The sequence below is a fragment of the Rissa tridactyla genome, chromosome 17 (genome assembly GCF_028500815.1).
Source record: "Rissa tridactyla isolate bRisTri1 chromosome 17, bRisTri1.patW.cur.20221130, whole genome shotgun sequence".
In the NCBI taxonomy this organism is placed as follows: Eukaryota; Metazoa; Chordata; class Aves; order Charadriiformes; family Laridae; genus Rissa; species Rissa tridactyla.
Window position 1 is genome coordinate 164,460 of NC_071482.1, and position 22,444 is coordinate 186,903.

The 22,444-nt window shown below is 59.4% G+C and overlaps 1 protein-coding gene across 7 annotated transcripts in view; it reads right to left on the bottom strand.

Moving 5' to 3' along the window:
- Positions 1-845: 845 nt before the first annotated feature.
- The window catches only part of BCL9L (BCL9 like), a 69,721-nt gene continuing 48,122 nt past the window's right edge, over positions 846-22,444 (bottom strand). For 5 of the 7 annotated variants that reach the window (XM_054222841.1, XM_054222837.1, XM_054222839.1 and 2 more), the window contains 7 exons: positions 13,861-14,224; positions 12,471-12,593; positions 10,939-11,149; positions 10,311-10,395; positions 7,515-9,906; positions 6,782-7,042; positions 846-5,514 (listed from right to left, as the gene is read on the bottom strand). In XM_054222841.1, coding sequence (XP_054078816.1) covers positions 4,355-5,514; positions 6,782-7,042; positions 7,515-9,906; positions 10,311-10,395; positions 10,939-11,149; positions 12,471-12,593; positions 13,861-14,224 — 4,596 coding nt within the window. In that variant the 3' untranslated portion in view covers positions 846-4,354. Of the gene's footprint in view, positions 5,515-6,781; positions 7,043-7,514; positions 9,907-10,310; positions 10,396-10,938; positions 11,150-12,470; positions 12,594-13,860; positions 14,225-17,463; positions 19,303-22,444 lie in introns of those variants that run through there. The other 2 variants (XM_054222843.1, XM_054222840.1) reach the window with 2 other exon arrangements.

Genomic DNA, 22,444 nt, shown 5'->3' on the forward strand with positions numbered 1-22,444 from the left:
GCTCCCCCCACACCCTCGCACCCCTCCTGGCAGCTCCAGCACCCCCTGCGACTCGCACACAGTTTCATTTTCCTTATCACGGCGACAACCTACTTCCTCACCCCAGTCTCCCAGAACCAAACAGATGCTCAAGCGCTTCAGTATCCGCACTGCTGCCTGCCGTATCTTCCTTATTTTGAGCATGGACAGCCCTGGACATAGGGCACCATGGCCACCAAGGCCCATGAGCCTGGGTGCTGAGCAGCGCGGCACACGCACCACCCCACGTCCCTTTTCTCTCTCCGAGCCCCCAAAACCAGCCCCTCACCCCACTGCCATCGCAGCGTGCTCTACATCTGCTCTGGCCCCCCGCGAGCACGCAGCAGCTACACAGACGAGCTTTGCCAGGCCACAAGATGCCAGAACAGGGGGGAGCCGGGGGGAGCCAGGGGGCTCCAGACACCTGCTCCAGGTCCCCTCTGCGCTCTGCAGTCCTCCCCGAGGACTCGAGGTGCCCGGGGTGGCCCTGCCTGCCCCCCGCCAGCCCCTCCACCTACCTGGGAGGACCGTCCTGTCCCACGTCGGTAGTTCGAGGTCCCGGCCCCGCTTCCGCTGCCTGTAAGCAGCAGATACGGGGGCGCAGGCAGGTCTGCGCCGAGCACAGGCGGCCCGGCTCCCCCAGGAAGGTCGCAGCCATCTCACAAAGGGCAGCCATCAGGTATTTATAGCGGGGGCGGCCGAGCCCCTCTGATCAGCCCCAACGTGCCGCAGGTGACGGTTGCCGAGCTCCCGGCTGGGCTGAGCACACCTGGTCGCAGCCCCACAGAAATCGCACAGCCCACTGAAGACAGGCACAGGGTCAGGTTTTGAAGTTTGTCTTTTTAATAAAAAGGCACCTATAAAACAGGTCAATACATTACAGGCAGCACAGATACCCAAAAACAAGCCTAAAAATTGTTTCAAATAAAAACCAATAAGATGTCTTCACATATTGTATTTATATATTTATATTTATATATATATTTATATAATGGTACAAAATGACTGGGGAAGTTTCTCCATGGGATGACAGAGAACAGGTCAGTCACCATTACCTCAACGTGAAAGCTAATTCCGGGTGTGTGATTATCTGACGTACTGGAAGATGTGGTTTCCCAGCATTCGCTTTTTTTTTTTGGAGCTGGAAAAACATGGCGAAGTCATGGCTAAAACATGGGCAAACCTTTTACTGTGATTAGGTGGAGTCAGTACACGGAACTCAAGCTGAGAAGCCGAGCAATAAACTACAACACACGAGACGAGACACAGCTCACGGCAGTGGGCACCCGGCTGGTGGCAAACCCTGTCCAGGTCTAACGAGGCCTGGCTGCTACCGCGCTCCTGGAGAAGCTCCTGCCATATTGCTGTTCGCAGACGCGGCTGGGAGCGGCGCCCGGGGCAGAGGGGTGTTCGGCAGTGCTGCTTCTCCCCGTTGCTCGGCCATCGCAGCAGTGGGGGTAGGGCTGGCTCCAGGGCGGCGGGATTTTGCGGAAGAGCGCAGACCGCTGCTCCGAAGTCCCCAGCTCTGACCTAGTGTCAGGATTTCCCTTTTGCATCCAGGGCTGCCCAGTCAAAAGGCTTCGCTTCTTACTCACTTGTCACCGAAGGACAGGTCTTCCCTCCTGCCGCCAGGTAGAAACAGCGTCGCGCTGCCCTGTGCCTAGCACTGCAGAGCGCTGCGCCGCACGCAGCCGGCGGCTCCGGCTGACACGGGGACAACGCGCTGCCGACAGAGCGGGGACCGCAAGCCCCAGGCAACTTCTCACAGTCGGGCTGGGCAAAAGGGACAACGGGGAAGGTACGGACATGTGGAGATCTCAACCGGGCTAAAACAACAGCTGTCTACAGAGAAACAAAAACACTCCCATATAGAAAATATTATGGCTTCAAATTAACTGAGACTAGGCTGGTGGGTGGCGAGCAAGGTTTGGGGCTGGCGTCGGTATTTGGATGTTTACGAGAAACCACCAGCAGCCAACACCCCAAAGTGCAGTCAAGAGAAGCCACAGCCTTTCAGGCAAGTCAAGCTTAGAAAGAGCTACATCTGTTCGAGCGACATCCTCCCACGTGAAACGCACGCTCTGAAAGGACGGAGAATCCAACCGGCTAACGCGTCAGCTCCAAAGCACGCTTGGTTAGCCTGGCCTCAAGACTACTCCTCTGCTCCGGCTGCCAAGGCAGGGATGAGCACTTCCCGGGACTGTTCCCGTTTTGCCATCTGCAAAAACGCTGCTCGCTCACATCGTACACAACAAAACCACGCACAGCAGGAAACCAGAGCGAAATCCTTCCTCAAATCCAACCCGCGCTTCCCACGCAGTACTGCTTGCTACAGAACGCCCCAAGGCTTCAAGGTATTCCTAACTGGACTTTGTGGCTCCACCTTCTCACCGATGGGATCAAGACAGCCACGGGCTGATGTTTCAGCAGCCGCCAGCCTTCCCGAACAGCTTCCAACCCAATAAAAAGCATTGCCATTCGCTCACTTGTTTTCCATCTCCCTTTCCGAAAGCCCTCTCCCCGCAGAAGCAGGTCGGGAAAGGCGAGCTCTGTTGCAAGAGAGGTAGTACGTGAAGTCTGGCTCTGCAGAGATAATCCTCCAACTGGTGTTCCTCGGGCAATCGCGCGCCCTGAGCTCACCGCTGGATACCCATAGGGTACACCACGCTGGAATGTGGTCCCCGAGGAGGTCCAGAGCTACCGCAGTGTGCGCAGACGCGCACGCACACCACCCCGCAGTCCCCTCCATGAACAAACACAGGAAAGACCATCAGTGCAGTGTGCAGGAAGACCTTGCGGAGCGGAGGATGGGGAGCGTGGAGCACATCCAGAGAAGCCGGAGTTGTTCGAACTGAGTGCTTCCGCCAGCCCAGGAACCAGCGGCTGCAACGCAACCTTGGCCTCTTCCGTCCCAAGCCACAGGACGGCTGCGCTGCGAGACAACTCTTATACTGAGATGGAGCATCACATGCAGGGACAGGTCGTGTTCAACGGTTGGACCTCGGTCATGCCGAAGGGCAGGGCTGCTGCCGGTAGCTCAGGGCGAGATGGAGCGAAGAGCACCTGTGAAACTCCGGAGAAGGAGGATCGACAAGCGTGAGGAAGACCTGGGAGAGCGTCGAGTGGCAGAGGTAGAGGGGGCGCGGCGCAGTCGCCAAGGGCGATGGATGGGCAAAGGACTGGGGGAGGAAGGCTGCAGAGGAGCAGGGTTCCCAGCTAGTCTCTCCTGGAAGCACAGGAATGCAGCGCCTCGCGCATCTCGGAGCCCGTCTGTCCCTGCACACCGCACCACCGGGGACACAGCGCAGAGGGAAGAGAAGGGACTAGAGGTGATACGGCCGGTTGAGACCTTCGGGTCCAGCATGTTATCGCCTGTGAAGCCCAGATCCTCGCCGCTTCCCCAGCTGAAGGGCCGGCACCATCCCCGTCCCAGCCACGACGGCTCGTATCCCGGGACGCCACGGCCTCTGCCCTGCCGGATGAGCACGTGCTTCAGCAGCGCTTCACCGGGGCCACAGCTCTGACCTCCCCGACAGTCCTCGGTCGTGTTCGTGTACTGGGCACAGCCTCCACAGGGGCCTAAGGTCTGCGTGAAACTATACACCCCGCACATGCAAACCGTTCAGATGCGTGAACAACACAGGTTTGACACAGAGTCACTCTACAATGGGATCTCTCAATGCCCTGTGCACCCTGGGGGATCCTCCTGCCCCCCCAGGGAGAGTTTTCAATCCTTGTACACTGTTGCCTTTAGCATGTTTTTCGTTTCTGTTTTTTTTTTTTAAAACATGTTTTGAGGCTTCTATTAAAACACAGAAATACAGAACAATTAAAAACCAGCACAAGTTTTGCCTTTCCCAGCGACCTATTTACAGCTAGTTCCAAAAACCCTCTTGCACATTTTGGTTGCTTAAAAAGAAAAACAAAACAAACAAAAAAAAACAAAAAAAAAAAGGAAGAAAAAGGAAAAAAGAGAGAGGGGAAAAAGAAACGAAAAAGGGAAAGAAAAACACTTGACAGAGGAAAACTGTAAATGAAAACTTTACAAACTGCCGCAGGGTCTGGACGTCCCTGGTCACCACGGAGGGTTCAAAGTAACAGCCCCACTCCCAGCCCCTCCACCCTCCCCTTCCCCAAAAAAGAAAGGAAAAAGAAACCCAATTCACATCAAGTTTACTGCACATCTGGTTTTCTGTGTAGAGACGAATCCGATACGAAAAGCATCCCACGTGGTGTCCTCCACCGGCGTTGGCCCCCAACCCTCCCCCAACGAAAGGCTTAAAAACACTTGTCCGGGCAGCCGGGTCCCCTCCCCACCCCTGAGCGCCGGCCGGGGTCAGAACGGCAGGTTCGCCATGTTCCCAGGCCCGGGGATGTAACTCATCTGGCTGTCCAGGGAGACACTCCGCTGCCTCATCTGGTGCGTGACCATGAGGTTCTGCTGAGGCGGGGGCCCCATGAGGGAGCCCTGAGGTGACATCATGTGTCCCGTCTGAGCGTACATCTCCCCCGACACGGACATGCTCCTCTGCTTGGCCTGCATCAGCATGAAATTCTGCTGGGCCATCAGGCTCTGCTGCGGAGACATCATGCCCTGGTGCATGCTGTTGCCCATCATGCCTTGCTGGGGCGGTATGCCTGTCCTGCCCAGCATGGGCACCTGTCCGGGATGGCACATGGGCATGCCAAGTCCCCTCTGCACGCCCTGCTGCCCGGGGAGGCTGGGGGCATTCATACCTGGCCGCACCGGGGGCTGGTCAGCCATCATGTTCTGCAGGTTCATGAGGTGGAGGTTGGAAGGCTGCGATTTGGGCGCTTGGCTGTCGCTCTTGGGGAAATACTGCAAGGTGCTACTTGGCTTCTCTGACGGGATGATCCTGGACAGGTCAAACTCGGGGATACCTGTGGGCGTGGGGCGGATGACCTCGCTGAGCTCGGGGTCGTTCAGCACCGACGCCACTCCGGGAAGCACGGGTGGGTAGGGCTCACCGATCCGAGGAGGGATGTTCTTGCCCATCATGTGCTGCTGAGGGGGCATCTGCCCGGGCTGCTGGGAGGGAAGGTCCTCGGGTGGCAGGGGCATCCCCGGCGGGTAATGTTGCTGCATGCCGGGGCCGCCTGCCCCGCCAGGGGCCATGGGCATGCCTCCGGCAGGAGACGGCATGGCGTTGTGGGGCTGCTGCATGCGGGGGAACACGAGCTGGTTGGAAGGAATCATCTGCGAACTGTTGGGCACGGGGCCGCACTGCTGGTTCAACGAGTCCTGGGGCCCCGGGGGCAGCATCATGGGGTTCTGGGGGGGGACGCCCGCCCCCGGCGCACTCGGGTGCATAGGAATGTTGGAGCCCAGAGGGTTCGGGGAGGACATCATGGAGGTGGGGGGCGGTTCGTGGGAGAGGGGTTGCTGACCAGGCAGGTTCATTCCCATGGGGCTCTGGGAGGATCCAGGCCCCACAGAGTTCAAGTGCAGCTGATTCGGCTGATTCCCCGTCACGCCTAAGAAGAGGAAAAAGAGAGGAGTTAAATTCTGCCCACAGACCTCTCGGGGCTGCAAAATCCACAGCCTGGGAGCCTGCCGAGCGCTCCTCCGCAGGAAGCCCCGAGTGCAGAGTGTGATGCTCCGTAAGCAGCCGCAAGATGGGCTTGCAAAGCACCGATGTCAAGAAAAAGTACCCCAGGCTCCATCTCTGCAAGCTGGCGAGCAGCAGAGCGCTAATGCCACCTTCATCCAGTCCCACGCTGGATCTGTAGCTCCTTACAGCCCACCGATTTGAGAGTCCCGGCTGGCTCTGCACATTGGCACAGCCTACACCCCGAGCTCGGCAGGGCTCTCAGCTGCCTGGGGGACACCGAGGAGCGACCCTTCACCACTGCCTGCCTGCAGGGTTAGCCACACGGCAAGCTCCCGTGACCGCACCACCCTGGGTGGCGAGGAGGGGAAAAAAAAAGCAGAAGAGTTGTCAGCCTGACACGAGTGGTCTCCGGGAGGGAGGACTGCGCTCAGCGGTACAGCAGAGCAACCAGCGCCTCCGGAGGGGCCTGGGTTAGGAGGGAGCCAATGCATTTGCATGCCTGCGGTCAACCTAAGTGACTACTCAGCAGTGGAAGAGTCAAAAAGTTGATTTTTCATTTTGAAAACTGCCAAAAATATTTATCAGACAGCTTTAACCCCCTAAATCAAGTGGTACAGCGTGCTGGAATTCCCCTTCGGGCTAAGTCACCAAGTGACGAAAAACACTCATTTGCCTAGCTGTCCTCGCCGGTGCCACCAGCCAGCAGAGCGTATCTGGCTGTCGCCTACTGAAATCAGAACTGTGCTACGGCACAGCCCTGCCTGTGCAGGCACCTGGGCTCCACTCAAAACATCAGACTCCCAAACGCAAGGGCTCCAAGCAGCAGACCTCTGCCTGCAGGTCCAGGGCCCGAGGTGACGCTGGGAGCCACAAAAATCCAGGGCCGACGCATCTGCACGGGGTAAAGGCAGTTCTGAAAGCTTCCAGAGCTGGAGGAAGAAGGGCGCCTCAAACGCCAGACTGGCTCACGTCCTTCCAGACAGCACACCCGAGCCAAAGGCTGCTGGTCAGCCTGGGCAAAGCGCAGAGAAGTGAGCAGGCTGTTACGAACGAGGGCAAATTTAAGCTACTTTACGTGGCGGTCGGTGGGAGAACACAGTTTCCAGTGCCGCCTCCGCCTGGTCCCGCAGGTCTGCCGGCAACCACGAGATGGTCTGACCCCTCGCAAGCCCAGCCCCAGGAGTAGGTACCTGACATGCTTCCAGGCGGGAGCATAGGCCTGTCCGGCAGCAGCTCGTCGTCAGAGGTGGCGATGGTTTTGATGGCATTGTGGTAAAGCGGTGTGGAGCTGGGCATGGCGTACTTGGACATCTGGGACATCATCAGCGAGAGGGGGTTCTGGGAGGGGGATGGATCTGGAGAGGAAGTAAAAGGCATGTTGGGATTCATGGTGCTAGAGGTGTTACTGGCTGGTGCGGAAGAGCTGCTCCGAGGCCCAGAAGGGAGAGAACCTGCAAGCGAGACAAAGACCAGATGAGTACTGGCTGCACACCGTGGCGTGCTCCCGTCAGACAGCAACCCCATCCCCTCCTTCCGACGACAGCGACCAGAGGAAGCTGCAAAACCCAGAGCCGGCACAGCCCAGCACCCTCCGGACTCTGGGGGGGCTCATGCGGAGACACCGCTCCAGACGGTGACGGACCTCCGCTTCAAACTGCCCCTGACTGCCCAGCACAGACACATCTGCTGCTGCGTCGCAGAGCATGAGCCAGGGCTGAAGTAAGAGCCACTCTTTTCACCCTCCCGTCTATCTGAAAAGGCCCCGTTTGGACTCCTGGGAAAACAGACGTGCTCCGTGAGACGTAAGGGCACGCAGAGGCACAAGTGTCTCCCTGCTCCTGCGAGAGCACGTGGGCTGGAGAGGAACACTGTCCACACACGTGCCAAAACCGAGCACACGCGCGCACAAGGTAGCCGGCATACCCTGATCCAGTCCTCCCATGGAAGTAGACGAGTTCATGCTGAGGGCCTGCTTGCTCTGGTTGACTCCTGGGCTGGGCATGGTGGCTTTGGGAGAGGGCACCCAGCCGGGGGAAGGAACAGCCATAGAAGGGGACTTCAGGCGGCTGGGTGAGCCCGTTGGAGACCGGACGTTAAGCGAGGAGCTCATCACCTGGGGGGACTTGAGGGGTCCAGACTGGTTCGAAGGTGGCATACTGACCATCTGCGAGGGCGTCTGCGGGGACTTGAGGTTGGCAGAGGGGGAGGTGACCAGCGGCGAGTGCACCTGGCTGAGGGTGGGAGACTTGAGGTGACCCATGCTGGGGGAGTTCATCTGGCTGATGTTGATGGTGAGGTCGGAGGGCCGGCGGCCCAGACCCCGGGAAGGTGCTGGGTGCATGTTGGCCAGGTTGCCCCCTTGCGCGGGAGTGGGATTGGAGGCCGGAGGCAGAGGGATGTGGCTGAGCCTGGTGGTGCCACTGATGCTCCCAACGGGCATGGTGCCCTGCTCAGGGCTGAACATGTCCGAGCCGCTGCCCATCTCCTGGGGCATGTTGGGGTAGGGCCCTTGCCCGCTTGAGAAGCCTTGCTGTCCTTGGTTGGGGAACTGAGAGGGGATCATCATTTTCTGGGGTCCCCCCAGCATTGCACTGCCATTGCCATTCTGAGCCCTCGCCCTGGCCAGCTCCTCAGGGCTCATGCCCTGGTGGGCCATCATATCGGGGCCCCTCATCTTCTGCGACATCATCATTTGCTGCTGCGGGGTCATCTGGACGTTGAGGTTCATGTTCATGTTCATGTTGACATTCATGTTCATGTTGAGGTTGCCAGGGCCCATGGGTGCGTCCATGTCCCGAAGGCCCGACTGACTCATAGGGGGGCTCAGCATCCCCCGTGTGCCCGCAAAATCCATTCCCATCGGGGCGCTGCTCAGGCTGTCCCCCGTTATCTGCCCGGCAAACATGGATGGATCCATCTGCCTGTGAGCCTGTATCATCCTCTCCATTTCCATGCCCTGGCTCATGGAGTTGCCGGACATCCCCATGGGCCTCTGCATTGCCACTGGGCGTTTCTCCATCAGCTGATGCCGCAGGATCTCCTCCCTGGCACGGGGGTTCATGAACCTTTCGGGGTCCCCTTGCCCTGACGGGTAGGGCAAGGTGCCTTGCGGAAAGTTCCCGGGGCCTCCCATAGGAGGCATATCGTCGCTCCACCCCATGCCGGGCCTGACTGGCCTCTGCATGGCATTCATGGGCCCAAGAGCATCCAAGGGCATGTTCTGCATCCCTCCGAAGCCAGAGACTCTCTGCATTTGATTCCCAGGGAAGCGTGGCCCTGGGAAGGGCGGCCCCCCCCGCAGCTGCATGGGGTCCTGCACGTCTATGGGTCCCCGCAGCTGGCTGCCCATCCCCGGCGGCCACTGCTCTCCAGGCTTGCTGTGGTAGGGTGGCGGGGGCCCACGCATCATCATGCTCCCCATCGACTGCGGGATCATGATCTCCTGCATGGGCCGGCCGTGGATGCTGATCTGCTCCTCTTTCCGTCGCTTTTCCTCGTAGTACTCTTCCTGCAGCTTCCTCCAGGCCACTTGCTCCGGCGTCAGGCTGTCCTGGTTCAGCCGCTGCATCATCATGTTCATCTGCTGCCCCATGTCAGCGCCTGGGTGGTGGGGCACCTCGTGCTCCAGACTGGGCCCGCCGAGGCTCTGGGTCTGGGAGATCATGGACTGCAGAGGCTCTTCATACTTCTTCATGCTGGGGGGTGGCGCGGGGGGCTGGGCAGGGGCAGCCTGCGGCTGGGGGGCAGTCCCGCCCTCACCCGCGTTTTGGCTGGACTTCATGAAGGGCTCGGCCTCCCCGCTGCGCAGCAGCAGCCGCTCAATGTCCCGCAGGGTCTGCAGAGAGCGCTCCCGGTGCTCCAGCTGCTCCTTCGAGAGCCCTTCCGAGTTCATGGGGTTCCTGGGGCCCAGGCCTGCCTGCCCGTTCCCCGGCATCCCTGGACCCGGGCCCTCCCCGAGGAGGCCAGAGCTGGACGTGGCGGAGGAGTCCACCGGCCCAGGCTGCATGGTGTTGGCAGACGCAGTGGGCGTATTTGGGTGGTTACTCCCAGGCTGGGTGCTGCCGCTGTTGTTCCCCAAAGAGTTGGGAGTCAGATCTCTCCGGACATCTTCGCCTGTCCCTTCCTGGGGCAGGCTGCTGGGCGCCGGCAAAGGTGCTTGACTGATGGTCGGAGGCTGCGGCGGAGGCTGCGGCGGGGGAGGCTGCGGCTGCGGCTGACTCGCCTGAGGTGCTGGTGGCTGGGACTGTGGAGTGTTGGCAGCAGGAGGGTTAATTGGGAGCGGCTCAGCAACCCCCAGCACTTTAGGAGCTGGCGCCTGGCAGAGAAAAAGGAAACAAACGTGAGCAGGAAAAACCCCGGGCAGGTATCCTTCCCTGCACCTCTCAGCAGCTCTCTCTGTCCCAAAAACGTGCGCCATGGCGGTTCACCCTCATTCCTTGTGGGGAGGAAGCAGGCCCTATGCACGCCCTGGAAAGGCACAAATAGGAATTCCGCTCACATGGCTGCGGGGCCACATCCCAAGCTTTTCACAGCTGACAGCAGCCAGGACTCTCCAAAGAGGTTCCACAGCAAAGCGGGTTCCCACCCCACCGAAAGGGCGTTCTGACAGCCCCTTCCTCCACTGCTGAGCGGAGGGCCAGGGGAGAGCAGCCGCGTTGGCAGGGAACGGTCAGTCAGCAGCAGGTGCCAACGGCAGCATTTGGTTCATAGCTGGTGTACCTGGTCTAGCTTTGCCCGCGGGACGTTCTGCTGATGGTAGGCCAGAATGGAGTCAGCTCGGCCCTGCAGGACAGCTTCTGCAGCTCTGGGGAGAGAGCACAAACCGCTGGAGAACAGGCATTGTGCCCCATCCCACCCGTCCCAGGGCCCAGGGGCCACCTCTGCTCTTCGGTCCTGCAGGAAGAGGGAAATCTCTGCAGGTCACCGAGAAAGGAGGATGTATAAGGATATAGAAAGGAGGATGTATAAGGATATAGAAAGGAGGATGTATAAGGATATAGAAGGGAGGACACCAAGTGTTACGCAGCACTCCCCGTGACACCCAGCCCCTTGGATACTTCCGAATCAGAGCAGCAGTCCACACTGCTTCGGGTGCATCTTTCCGCGGGATGGTTAGGAACGCAGTGCCGGGCATCGCTGGGAGGAAGCGTGCATTCCAGACAAAGTTTGCCCACCAGCGGTAGCTGCCAGCAAACTTCCTGAACATCGGGGGTGACCCACTCTGTGTGCCCAAAGCGACGCGGGTCTGTCCAGCTCTTGTGCTCAAGGCAGCACCCACAGGCAGGTGTGGCACCAGCCCTGTGCCAGCGGAGGACAGATGGACGGACGGACGGGGTTTACTGCTTACGTGTTAGCAAGGTGCGTTGTAAAGACGTAAACGAACTGCGAGGGCTGCTTTCCTGTTCCGCCGCCTCCTCCTCCTGCAGCGTCTGACCGTAAGCCGGGGGCAGCACCATGGGGCACGCTGGAAGAACTGGTCTCGTTCAGGTTCGGCAGCGGGTTGGACCCTGGGCCAAGCTGCGAGGCCGTGGACATCGCAGGATCTGCTACATTACAATCTGCGGGGAGAGGTGGCTGAGGGCAGCGCAGCGGGCCCAGGGGCGGGCAGGGGGGAGGCAGCCGGGGCAGAGCCCCGCGGGGCAGCGGCGGAGCCGCCGGCCGGGCCACCGGGAGGTGGCAGCAGTCGCCCGCCCGTTCCCGCCGCCGCCTCCCGGTGCCCGGGCAGGGGCCCGATGCTCCCGTCTCCCTGCCCCCGGGAGCGGGGGAAGAGGGGATGCTGCCCACCGGAGTCGTGGCTATCCATCGTCAGCCGTTACTGAATAAGGTTTCTAATGAATATCAATAAGCACGGCAACCACCAGCGGCACGCAGCGCCTTCCCTTCACCTAGCTCCTCACGCCCACCGCGGCGGGCTCGCCTGCTCTCATCCCAACAGACCGCTGAACGCCCGTGTCGGCATCCCAGCCCCGGCACGGCGGCATTTAAAGAGAAGTAACAGCACCGGACACCTGGCGTGGGGACACACACGCTGCCTGGATGGCCCCGCGCTGACCTGCTCTAATTAGGCAGGTCCCGGAGCAGGCTGTGACGGGGAGGTGGCACTCTCCCTTCCCACAAGGGCTGTGAACTGCGCAGAGAAACACAAGGGCATGTCCTGGAGAGGATGGCTGCGGGGCACTGGCGGGCACAAAGGCCACCCCCTACTTGGTTTCATACACTTCCATGCTCTCCATCGGCTGTGGCCCTTGGGCCCCACAGGACCTTGCTCTATCCTCTCAGGTATTCTCCCTGTTGCAATTTGAAAGTAAACTGAATTCTAGATGCAAAAAAAAATACGAATCAAAGAGTTTGGATGCTTTTGGGGAACAGGAGAGACCTGCAATTTGTTGCCCCAAAGGGTGCACACTGCGGCCAGCTCAGCCCTGCCAGAACCACTGTCAAGACGCCAAGAGCCCCTTTAGCCTCAGTTGCCTCTAAAGCACAGCTGCAGAGAGCCGGGTGGATGGCCTGGCACAGGCGTAGCTGCTGCGACAAGGGCAATGCGTGTCTGGCTGCCGCTATGACCGCGGCAGGCACGCTTAACCAGATTTAAGCCAGGCACACTTTCAGGATGGCCATTCTGCCGCTGACGTGGCCAGAGCAATGTACAGCATCTGGGCAGCATCTTCACAAAACAGGTCCCACACCTCACGGCATGGCCACAAGCACTCTCACAGCACGACGACCGCCAGCTGCGATGGCCCAGCACCACACCACGCACCCGGCTAACTCAGCACACACAGGCAAAGCTAGAGGTGCCTGCGCCGTCTGCCCTGCTGAGCTGCAGGAGGGACCTGGCTTTGGTCAAGCCTCTGAGCTGGTAAGGAGGTAGACACTCACTGTGCGCACTGCTGATGGGCTTGTCGTCTTCCTCGCTGTCCGGCCCAGAGCACCATTCGTCCCCACTGTATGGCTGCTTCCTTTCCAGCACACACCGCCGCTTGCTACGGGGAGCCACCTCACCTGCGAAGGGACAGAGCCATCAGAAGAGCTGCGGAGACCTGGCAGGGGCTGGGAAGGCCAGGGCCCTGCCCAGCTGCGTGCCGCACACCAGCACTGCCACCCCAGCCAGGATGCGCTGGGCGAGAAGCCTTGCGCCAACATCTGCCCAGCCCTGGAAAAGGTCCTGAAGCATCTGCTCAGCCTGGGCTCCTTGTCTTTGCAGCCAGACCTGGTGAGACTCCCCTGTGAGAGCTAGCGCTGCAGAACGCGACGTATTCTTACTGCCTGAAAGGAGCCTGCAAACACAGGACATGCCCAACTGCTGGTCCAAACTGCAGAGCTTCGGATATTAACCTGAAATTTACGGGGTCTGTGATTCGGCAATTAAAACCTGAAAATAGCACGGGAGCGGACGTTCACATTCTTTGTAGGAACAAGAGACAGACCCTGCCAAGACGTCACTCAGGCAGCCCCTGTAAACTGGGATGCTCCCTCCATTTCTCAGAAAATGCTGTGAAACCAAACGCTTAGGGGCGCGAGCCAGAACAGCGGCTCCGCGTTTGGGGACCGCAACTTCAGGTGGCTTGGCTGGAAGCAAGGGCACTGCTGGGATTTCTCCTCCGAACACCCCGCGAGATGCTCAAGCGCCCCACGCAGCCGTCGAGCACAGAGCTGGGTGGAACGCAAGAGGCTACAGGGAAGGCTGGCGAGGACAGGGAAGCCAGAGGGTTTGGAAGCACTGACTCAGCCCTTTTCCAGAAGCCACGTGCTGTAACACAAGAGTCATCCATTGCTGACGAAACCGCAGAACTGTTCAGACAGCGACCCTCGCAGCACCTCCTCGCTAACCACGACCGAGTCGTCAGGCAGCTGCAAGAACACCACAAAGGCAGCTCTTTGCCAACAGCGAGGAGACAGAAAACAACTCAACTCGGTCCCAAGTCGAAAGTCTGCGCGCTGCAAAGCAGAGCCGCTCGGTGCAGTTTCCGTGACCCACGCTCTTGCTTAGCTGGCCTCAGTAGCCCACGAAAACCAGAGTCCCAGATTCTCGGTGTAACACACAGTGTAGGGAACGAAACGTAAAGACAACGCTCGGCCACTCCGGTCCCAAAACCACGGCTGTGACGAGCAGTGATGCAAAGACGCACAGGCAGCCAGGACAAGCCCGGACAGAAGCCGCAGCACAGAAACCCAAGATGCTCACAGCTGCTCCCACCCCGGGTCCTGCCAGGACGCTTGGAGCAACTGCGAGGAGGACGTGCCGAGGCAAAGTTTAGGAGAGCATTACCTTTTGATTCTGCGTCCTGTGAAGGGGTGCTGGCTTCTCGCTGTTCTCCAGAGTCCACCGAGATGCTTCGTTCCCGTTTGACCTTGCCCTTCAAGGAGCTGAAGTTTGGGACAGTGTTCTGGCTGTTTTTCAGTCCAGAGTTGCCAGGGGAGATCTGAGTGGCCTTGCCGCCATGGCTGCCCGCCCCCACACCCTTAGAGCCCAGGTTGCAGGTGGGTGCTTGGCTCACGTTGTGGTGCTGGGCCGGGGCACCGCTGCTGCCTGCCTTGCCATGGCTGGGCAGTTTGTTGTCAGGGTGCATTGGTTTGGCTAAAGCTTCCCACAGCGCCAGTGGAGGGAGCTCCCAGGCCCTTCGGTCAGAAACCTGCAAGAGAAGAAGGCAGTGAGTGAGCGCGGTGCCCCTCGTGTGCGCACGGATGCCGGGGCCACGGCCCGGGGCACGGGGGAATGCTACTTGGTCACAGGGCCAGACACAGCCTGCGGCGAGGCACAACCCAGCGCTGCTGCTGCGGGGAATTAGCCCTGGCCCCGTTGAGCCAAGGACCCTGCTCCGCAGTGAGCCGTGTGCGGACAAGCGGCGAACTCCCACCCAGGCACGGCCGGCTTGCCAGAGCTCCAAGGCACAGGCGGGGACACCAGGGCCCTCATTTCTGAGGCCACAATGAAAACGGGGTGCTCCACGCCAACCTGGCCCTTTGGTGAGCAGGAAGGACACTTAGAGCTATTTTGCAGGCGTTCCAGGAGCTCACACAACTTTGTGACCCTGAACAGAAAAATCTGGTGCCCTACTGGTTTCAGGGACCCCTTCCGTGGCTAAGTAAGCTTCCTCTGCTCTGCAAAACACACAGGAGACAACTGAGCAGACAGACAACGGTCTTGGCGCAAACCTATAAAGAAAAAGCTGAGATGGAGCAGGGGAGGACTAAGAAGGTTGAGGCAGCTGAGGAGAAGGAGGCAGCCGTGGGTTACAAGGCAAGGGCAGAGCCGGGAAGCGCAGGCACTCATCAGTTAAGCAGTATCGTATCCCTGTCTCTCCCAGGGGCCTGAGGGACCGTCCCGGCTCCTGCTCCGAGGCCCTGGGTAAGAGGGAGCGTCCACTTCAGCGGCAGCTCCCAGCCCGGCAGGATGATGCAACGCGCCACGGCTCTGCCGGGACAGCAGGGTGAGGCGCTCTGCTCCAGACCCAGCCCAGCTTCTGAGCAGCCCCGCAGGCTGAGGCAGGGCCTTTCAGGGAAGCGGCGGCCAGGGCAGAGCGCGCAGGCTTCTGGGCTGGAGGACGCGCGTGCAGCTGGAGCAACGCTGCAGCAGCCCTCCTTGCAGGATCTATTCGCCTTGGCAGAATCTCTTAGGCTCGCGCTGGGATTCTTCCCCTTGGAGCTCCGCACGAGCATTAGGTATGACCGGGATGCGGCTCCACAGTACCTGAGCACATTGTGTGTTCTGGAAGGCTGCTCCCAATCCTCAGTTTGACAGACGACCCTGGTAACTACAGGGTGCATCCCTCCTGGCCCAGGAGTACCTCCCTACTTGCAGCAAGTAGCCCTCAACATGGCACGGGCAGTGGGGGACGTCAGCCAGCCTCACCTCAGGGGCTACCAGAGCAGGCAGACGACATCCCTGGCCTTTGGACACGACTCTTACACACCGACTCCTCCTGGCCGGAGCCCCGCTCACTGCTCAGCCCTCAGAGACAGGCGCATCGCAGAAAGATGCGCATCTCCACGAGAACTACTCCTGGCTTTCTTCATCTGGAGCACGTAACTCTTCCTGCATCAGGGCTCCACGTTCCTCTGCTGCAGCCTCCTCGCTACACAGCCAGCGACCCCAAAGCTGCAGAGACCCCCCTGCCCATCACAGCCTTCTCTACTTCTCGGGGGGCAAGGGGGAAAGACAGTAAATCCTGTGTTCGTGGAAGCTGAGGTACTACTCTCTGTTTGCTTACGTCTGCTGCGTGCTTTGCATGACACCCCCACGATGCACTCAGGAACCTTTCCTGTGCAGAGGCAGAGAAATTTCCCAGCACGGGGGCGTCACTGGGCCCGTGGTCTGCTCCTCCCATCTGGACTGAGCGGGCCAGATGCTGTGCACAGATTTCTCCTGCCACCCAGGGACAGGAAGCACGGGCTCCAGACCAAACCCCGCATCTCTGAACAGCGCCGCAAGAGCTCAGCAGCCCTGCGCACGCTGCTGCCGGCTTGCCAAAGGCAGGCCTGAAGACATACCAGCGGCAAAAGCCAACAGCTCGCTCTGCTCGGGCAGAACACCCTACGCGGAACAGCACACGGGCGAGGAGCAAAGCACACTCAGACAACCCATAAATCCCCAAAAGCCAGCGATCGCCACAAGGCGCAGGCTGCAGCTTGCCATCCGCCGCCGGCGAGCCCCCCGCCCGCACAAGGGACTGCTCGGCACCTGCCTCCCCGCCAGGCCAGTATCCGAGCCGGCGGCCGGCTATGCCGCGGCACTGACCCCAGCAGCCCACACCCGCAGTGCCATCCACAGCCCACCCAGGCATTCCCAGCTAGTTAGCGGGATCCTTCGTGCACAGCTTGGCCTATCACTGCTTCCTAACTAGCGAGTCGTTAGTTCTCCCTCCTCCTCCGCCTCCTCCCCGTGCACCTCGGCGAGGGCTCTGCTCTAGCCTGGAGGAAGATGGTGAGCCACAGCGCTGATTAATTTTCACAGCACATAAGGGAGTTGCTAGCCCTTTAAGTGTCAGCCAGTCTCGCTCGCTCGCTCTTGTTCTCCAGGGACCTATTAATAGCAGCTGGAAAGATCACATCACTCTCTGGATATTTATACCCCTCATTCCACACCAGGAGAGATTTATGTCAGCGCTGCCGTCCCAGTGCCTGCCCAATTGCTCTGTCAAACCGCTTGCAGGGGGAGGGGAGCGGAGCTGGGAAGGAGACATGGAGAGGGCAAGCAGGGAGGAGGAGAAGGTCCATATGGCACAAGCTGCAGCGTTAAGCACGCACGCTGCCTGCAGCCGCTGGCTGGCCAGCTGCAGGGAGCCTTCAGCCCCGCTGGAAGAGGCTGCTGCCAGACAGCATTCCAGAAAGCAAGCCCTGCAGCAGCTCCCGCTGCTGGTGGCCCAGAGCCCCCGCCTGCTGCGCCGCAATCTTTGCAACACATTGCACCGCAGTCCCCAGGGCCACAAACCGACCGGCACCAGGGTGCGGCCAGCCCAGCCACGGAGGTGCTGCCACCGCCGGCCCTGTCGGTGACGGGAGACGCAGGTCTGCCCGCGGCACGTCTGCACGGGCACAATATCGCATGCCAAAGCGCCTCGCCAGAAACGTGAACGCTCAGCGGCATTGCAGCACAACCCTAGAACAGCATGGCAGGGGCATGCGGGTACCCTGGGGAGGGACGAAGAAAATCGGGGCCCTGCTGAGACCGTGCCTGCGGAGGGCAGAGAATAACGCTCAAGATGCACCCCCTTGCCCCTCCGGTTCTCAGGTCGGATTGCAGGGAACACACGTGTCGATCCCGAAGGACCTGGCAGCCGCCACAGCGAAACCTTCAGACACTGCCTGCAGCGTGGATGAGCCTCACTGGCTGCGAAGTCCCTCCAGAGCGTGACGTTTCTGAGGCATCTACCTTCTTCCTTCTTTTTGGGAGTAGGCTGGTGCTCCAGGGAGGACATCCAATGCCTTGCCTCAGCCCGTCACAGGATGGGAAGCCACCCGGGGCTGACCGGAGGCCCTGGCTCAGCCTTGGGAAGCCCTCCTCTTCCAGCCAGCCTGAGTCCGACCGCCCTCTCCTCGCAAATCCTCATGGGAACAAGGCCAGAAGCAGCTGCCTGCAGACTCTGCTCTGCTTTCGGGAGCAGCAACAGTTGGATCCTCATGCAGATGGATAGCGGGGATCCACCCCGGCCTCCCACCTCTCTGGTTGCAGGGCACCGATAGGCATCTCAATTGCTCCTTGCACACACCCCTAGATTCCAACTGGATTCCGGCAGGCATGCCACACATCTGGGCCACAGAAGAGAATTAATTAGAAAGTAGATACACTGACACGGGGAGGCAAATGATCCAAAACATCTTGAAAAGAACATGACAAAAAGGAGATTGCATAGAAATCTGGCTCCCTCTGCAATTCAGCAACACACCCACTCCAGCCCAGTAGTTTTCAAGACAATAGCTAACTTAATTCCCAGTGGTTAAAGCGAGGAGCCGAGACTCCTGGCTTCTACCCCCGGCTGCCACCGATTTCACGAGTGACCCTGAGCGGAGATGTACTGTTTCTGGGTGCCTCGATTCCCCCGCCATTAAATGGGGGGGACAACCCAGCCTACCTCACGCGGGGCGGGAGGTTTACAAGGCACAAGAAATATCTCTGTTGGACGAAACGCTACATCTAAACGCAGAGGGAGAGTATTTGCACCTGGTACATCTGAAAAGCCACAGCTTTAAATCAAAGACTGGGACCTTAGGAGACAAGAAACCTCAAAACAGAACAACAAAACCTGCTTTCAGTAAGTCTCCTCCAGTCCAGCCTGAACAGCAGCAGAGGGGGAGGAGGAAGCTCCGGGCGAGCAGAGACTGGGCTGACATATTCCCAGTCCCGGAATTGCAGGCTGATCGTTCACGAAACCTGAAACCCCACTGCGTTCCTGGAGGACTTTCTGGTGAATCATGCTCCCGCTCGCTCACAAGGACGATAACACAGATTCCCAACGCTGCCGCAAGAATGCGGAGCCCGCGCCCGCCTCCCGATGGGGCAGGGTGGCCCCCGGCCGCCAGCCCCGCAGCTCCCAGCCCCGCAGCTCCCAGCCCCAGGTGCCAGCGGGCATCGCTGCCCTGCTACCCCTATCAGGAGAAAGGGCCAGAGAGGAAGCCGGGAAACCAGAGTCGCCACGATTCCAAAAGGAAGCAGCTTCGCCACAGGAGAGCTCTTGCGAAACCCAGACCACTCCTGACTTGCGCACGCGCAGCGAAGGCCAGAACCCAGGCCACCGGAGCTGTGCTGACATGCCCCGCAGATCACGAACAGCCAACCTCCCAGACGAGATGGGTCGTGACAGAGTGACGCAACGAGCGGAAAGTCACCCAGCCCCTCTCTGCCAGCCAGTCCGGGCAGTAACAAGACCAGGCTGCCATTGCAAACGCCCTCTAAGCACATCGCCCATGCTGACAACCCACCACCCGCTCACTACAGGCAGCAACCCTGGGACGCGCCAGACCCAAAACATCCCGTGGGCACCTCCACGAACTCAAGCGGAACATCTTGGCTTTGGAAACGAGAGGTTCTACGCAAGCCCGAGGGCTTCTTGAAGAAAGGCATTAGGCAGAGAACAGCAAAAGGAGAGACCCAAAAGACCCGCCATCCCCTCCTGAGATACCTCTCACCCCCAGTCTGGATGAGATCGTGGGCACGCTGCCGAACACCACTCCTAGACTACCAGTCCTCCCAGGGTTAACAGCAGAAGGGGCTGGAACACCTCCAAAGAAATACCATACTATTTCACTAAAGTCAGAGCGTTTCGCTGAGGCAAAGACTACAACAAACTTTCCAGAAGCAAGATTTCTGAAGTCCGAGACTCTTGGATCATTTCTGATTTAAGAAAAAGACCAGAATCAGAAACTTGACCTTTTCCATGCAAAAATGGTTGTTCCAAAACAATCCCTTTCGCAAGACCATTCAACGGGTTTTGAGTCTGTTCCAGTGAGAAACAAAACCCTCAAAAACAGTAGCAAAACAGCATTGCTGTCACCCAGCCAGCTCCAGCCAAGAGTCAGCAATGGGCTCAGACGAGCCCTGGAACCCACCCGAGGAGCCCGACAAGCACCGCTCCGAGCCAGCACGCCATTTAGCGACCAACGATGGCAGGAGCGTCTCCCCAAGCCCTGTACGGGAGCACTCGCCTGAGCGTGTTTATCGCCAGCAAGAGCAGCCTTAAGCCAGGCTGCTGCTGCGAAAGGCGTTCTCATTTGAGCCTTGCTTCGGACGACCGGATCGGGAGACATCGGGAAGCAGGCAGTTCCACAGGGCAACACTCCTCAGGATAAGAGTTGTCCGTTTTGAATGCACCATGAAATTATTTTGCTCTTACACCGTCACGACGGATAGCCCAGAGAAGCCCATTTACTCTTCTGTTAATGTCTTGTATCCTTCTCAAGCCCTTTCAAACGGCAGAAAAGGTGGTACCCTCACAAGCCGTCTGGGTGGGATCCAGAAGACCTGCACAGAGAAATAAAGCTCTGCTGAGTCCTACCAGTTCTCAGAGTCGTTTTGGCAGGCCCTGCTGATCTCCTGCCATTTGGAGCTGCCTCAGGAACGATGCGTTTCAGCGGGGCTGCTTGGCCACGAGTCTCAAAGGTCTTTAGTAGGACAAAACCTCAGATTCACGTTCCCTTCCACCTAGGAACAGACATCCCCAGGCAACAGGAGTGGAAGCCGAGGCTCGGAGAGAGCAAGGCGAAGCAGGAATGCCATTTGCTTTCTGCCCCACGTCCTATTACCTTTCTCCTGCCGCAGCTTCAGTCCATCAGGGTTAGAAGAGCTTTTCCTCCTTGCCTCCAGCTCAACAGTTTCTCCCACTCTTCCGCTGCCTACTGCACCCCCCGGCAGAGCCTGGCTCCCTGTCCTGCACTCAGGGAACCTCCGGGTCTATCACCGGATCTGCAGATCCTTCCAGCTTCCCCGTCCAACTGGCACGTTCCCTACAGAAACCCTGCACGTGCCAGACATTACTCGACAGTCGCACACAGGTCTACGGGGACAATAACGAGGAATTATTTTGTACACCAGCTCGTGTGACCTGCTGGGGACGGGTCAGCAAGAGACCTGCAGGGAGCAGAGGCAGCCGCACGCTGCAGCTCGGCGGGCTGCGGTGGTGGAATAGCATCTAACAGGGCAGGGAGCAAAGCCAGAAGTCTCTTCCAAAGGTACTGCTGCTGCTCAGGGAGCTTCGATTTCCTCCAGGGCAGGATCTCTTCCCACAGTGTGTGAAATCTGGCCAGAGTCGGGGGCTGCTGTGACAGCTGGACACCCGATGCAGCCTTAGGTAAAGGCCCTGAGGATCTCGGCTCGCAGATGCCAGCGGCGTGGCTCGGGCCGGTAGCAACACTGGGATACACAAAACACTTCCGCAGCGGGCACCTTGCTTCCGACCCCCTCAAACACCCACTGCCGGCTGTCCCAGCTCAGGGCAGGAGACCGTCCCCAACCGCATCAGCGCAGCTGTGCCAGGGTGCACAATGACAAGCCCATCTAGACACGAAAGGGGTGGTTTCCCTCTGAAAACCGTCACGGCAGACAACACTGCCGGCTGCAACGCACTATGCAGTTGCTGCATGGGATTAAAAGACCTCCTCAGGCAATTCCCACTGTGTTTGTGCACTAAACTTACTGGGAATGGGTGAGTAATGCTTAAAAGCCTACCTGGCGACCCGCCCTCTGCTACATCAGCTCCTCTGAGCAGCGGGGCTCATAGGTGAGACCTTGAAATCCCAACGTTCCCACAAATGCCACAAGGGAGCCAAGTCTTGCCTAGAGTCACGCGTGTCGGGTAAATCCCTGATGCAGCTCAGCCTACAAGGAGGGTCTTTCAGCTGCCCCTGGAGTTCTGTAACTGCTTTAGGATCCTTCCACAATCACTAAAGCAGCCTGTGAGATGCCAGCAGCGTGCGGGACTGGAACCCAGCAATGCTGGAGCTTCGTGAGGAGCTCTAACACAGCAGTTTCTGTTCTTCCTAGCAGAAAGTCTCTCTGCAGGGCTCCGCGACGGACTAGCCGTTGTCAATGAGGACGTCGCGCCTGGTCCCTTCTCTGCACGCTGTCTCCAAGCCAGACACATAAAAGTTCCCGAGCGCCATGGGATCTGCTGCCTGCAGCTGGTCCAGCTTCATGCCGGGTGTCAGGAAGGACCGGGAGATTTCCCGGGGTGTCACACCCGGTGCCCCATCTCTGGGTGGGGAGAGGTGGAGACTGTGAGACGAAGCCACTAGGTGTCACCGTCACCCAGGGCACCCGCAGCCCCGCCAGGGCTGAGCACGGGCAAACTCACTGCACCCCCCGGCTGGCACAGGGTCTTTGCGCCCAGACCAAGGCCTTTCTCCGCGCCCCAGCCCTGGCACCGGGGACTCCACAGGGTGCAGAGGGGTGTGCTGGAGGGCAGAGCCATGCACCATACCCCTGCAGCAGGCGCTTACCCCACTCCCTCCGATACAGGCGGCACCGAGACGCCTGTTGAACGGTGCGAGTGAGGGCTAGACATCCGATGCCACCTCGCAGAAAACCTCCCCCAGAACAACAGCGCTTCCGTTGAGCCCAACCATGCAAGCTGAGGGCACTTTCTGGCCTGAGGAAGGGCACAATCTTTACAGGACATCCCTCAGCGCCGCTGTGTACCCCAGCTGCACTGCACGGTACGGCCAGCAGTGCAACAAGCGGGTTTGCCTTTGAGGATGCTCTCGGCAGAGGAGATGAGACATTTGAAGCCACATACGGGATGGCTTGGTCTGACAGCCCTGCTTTGACCCAACTATAGGCATTTTTCAGATCACTTGGTGTCCCAGAGCTCTCGTCCTGCTCTTGAAACAGCTGGGGAAGAGCTGGGCTCCCCTCCCGTGCC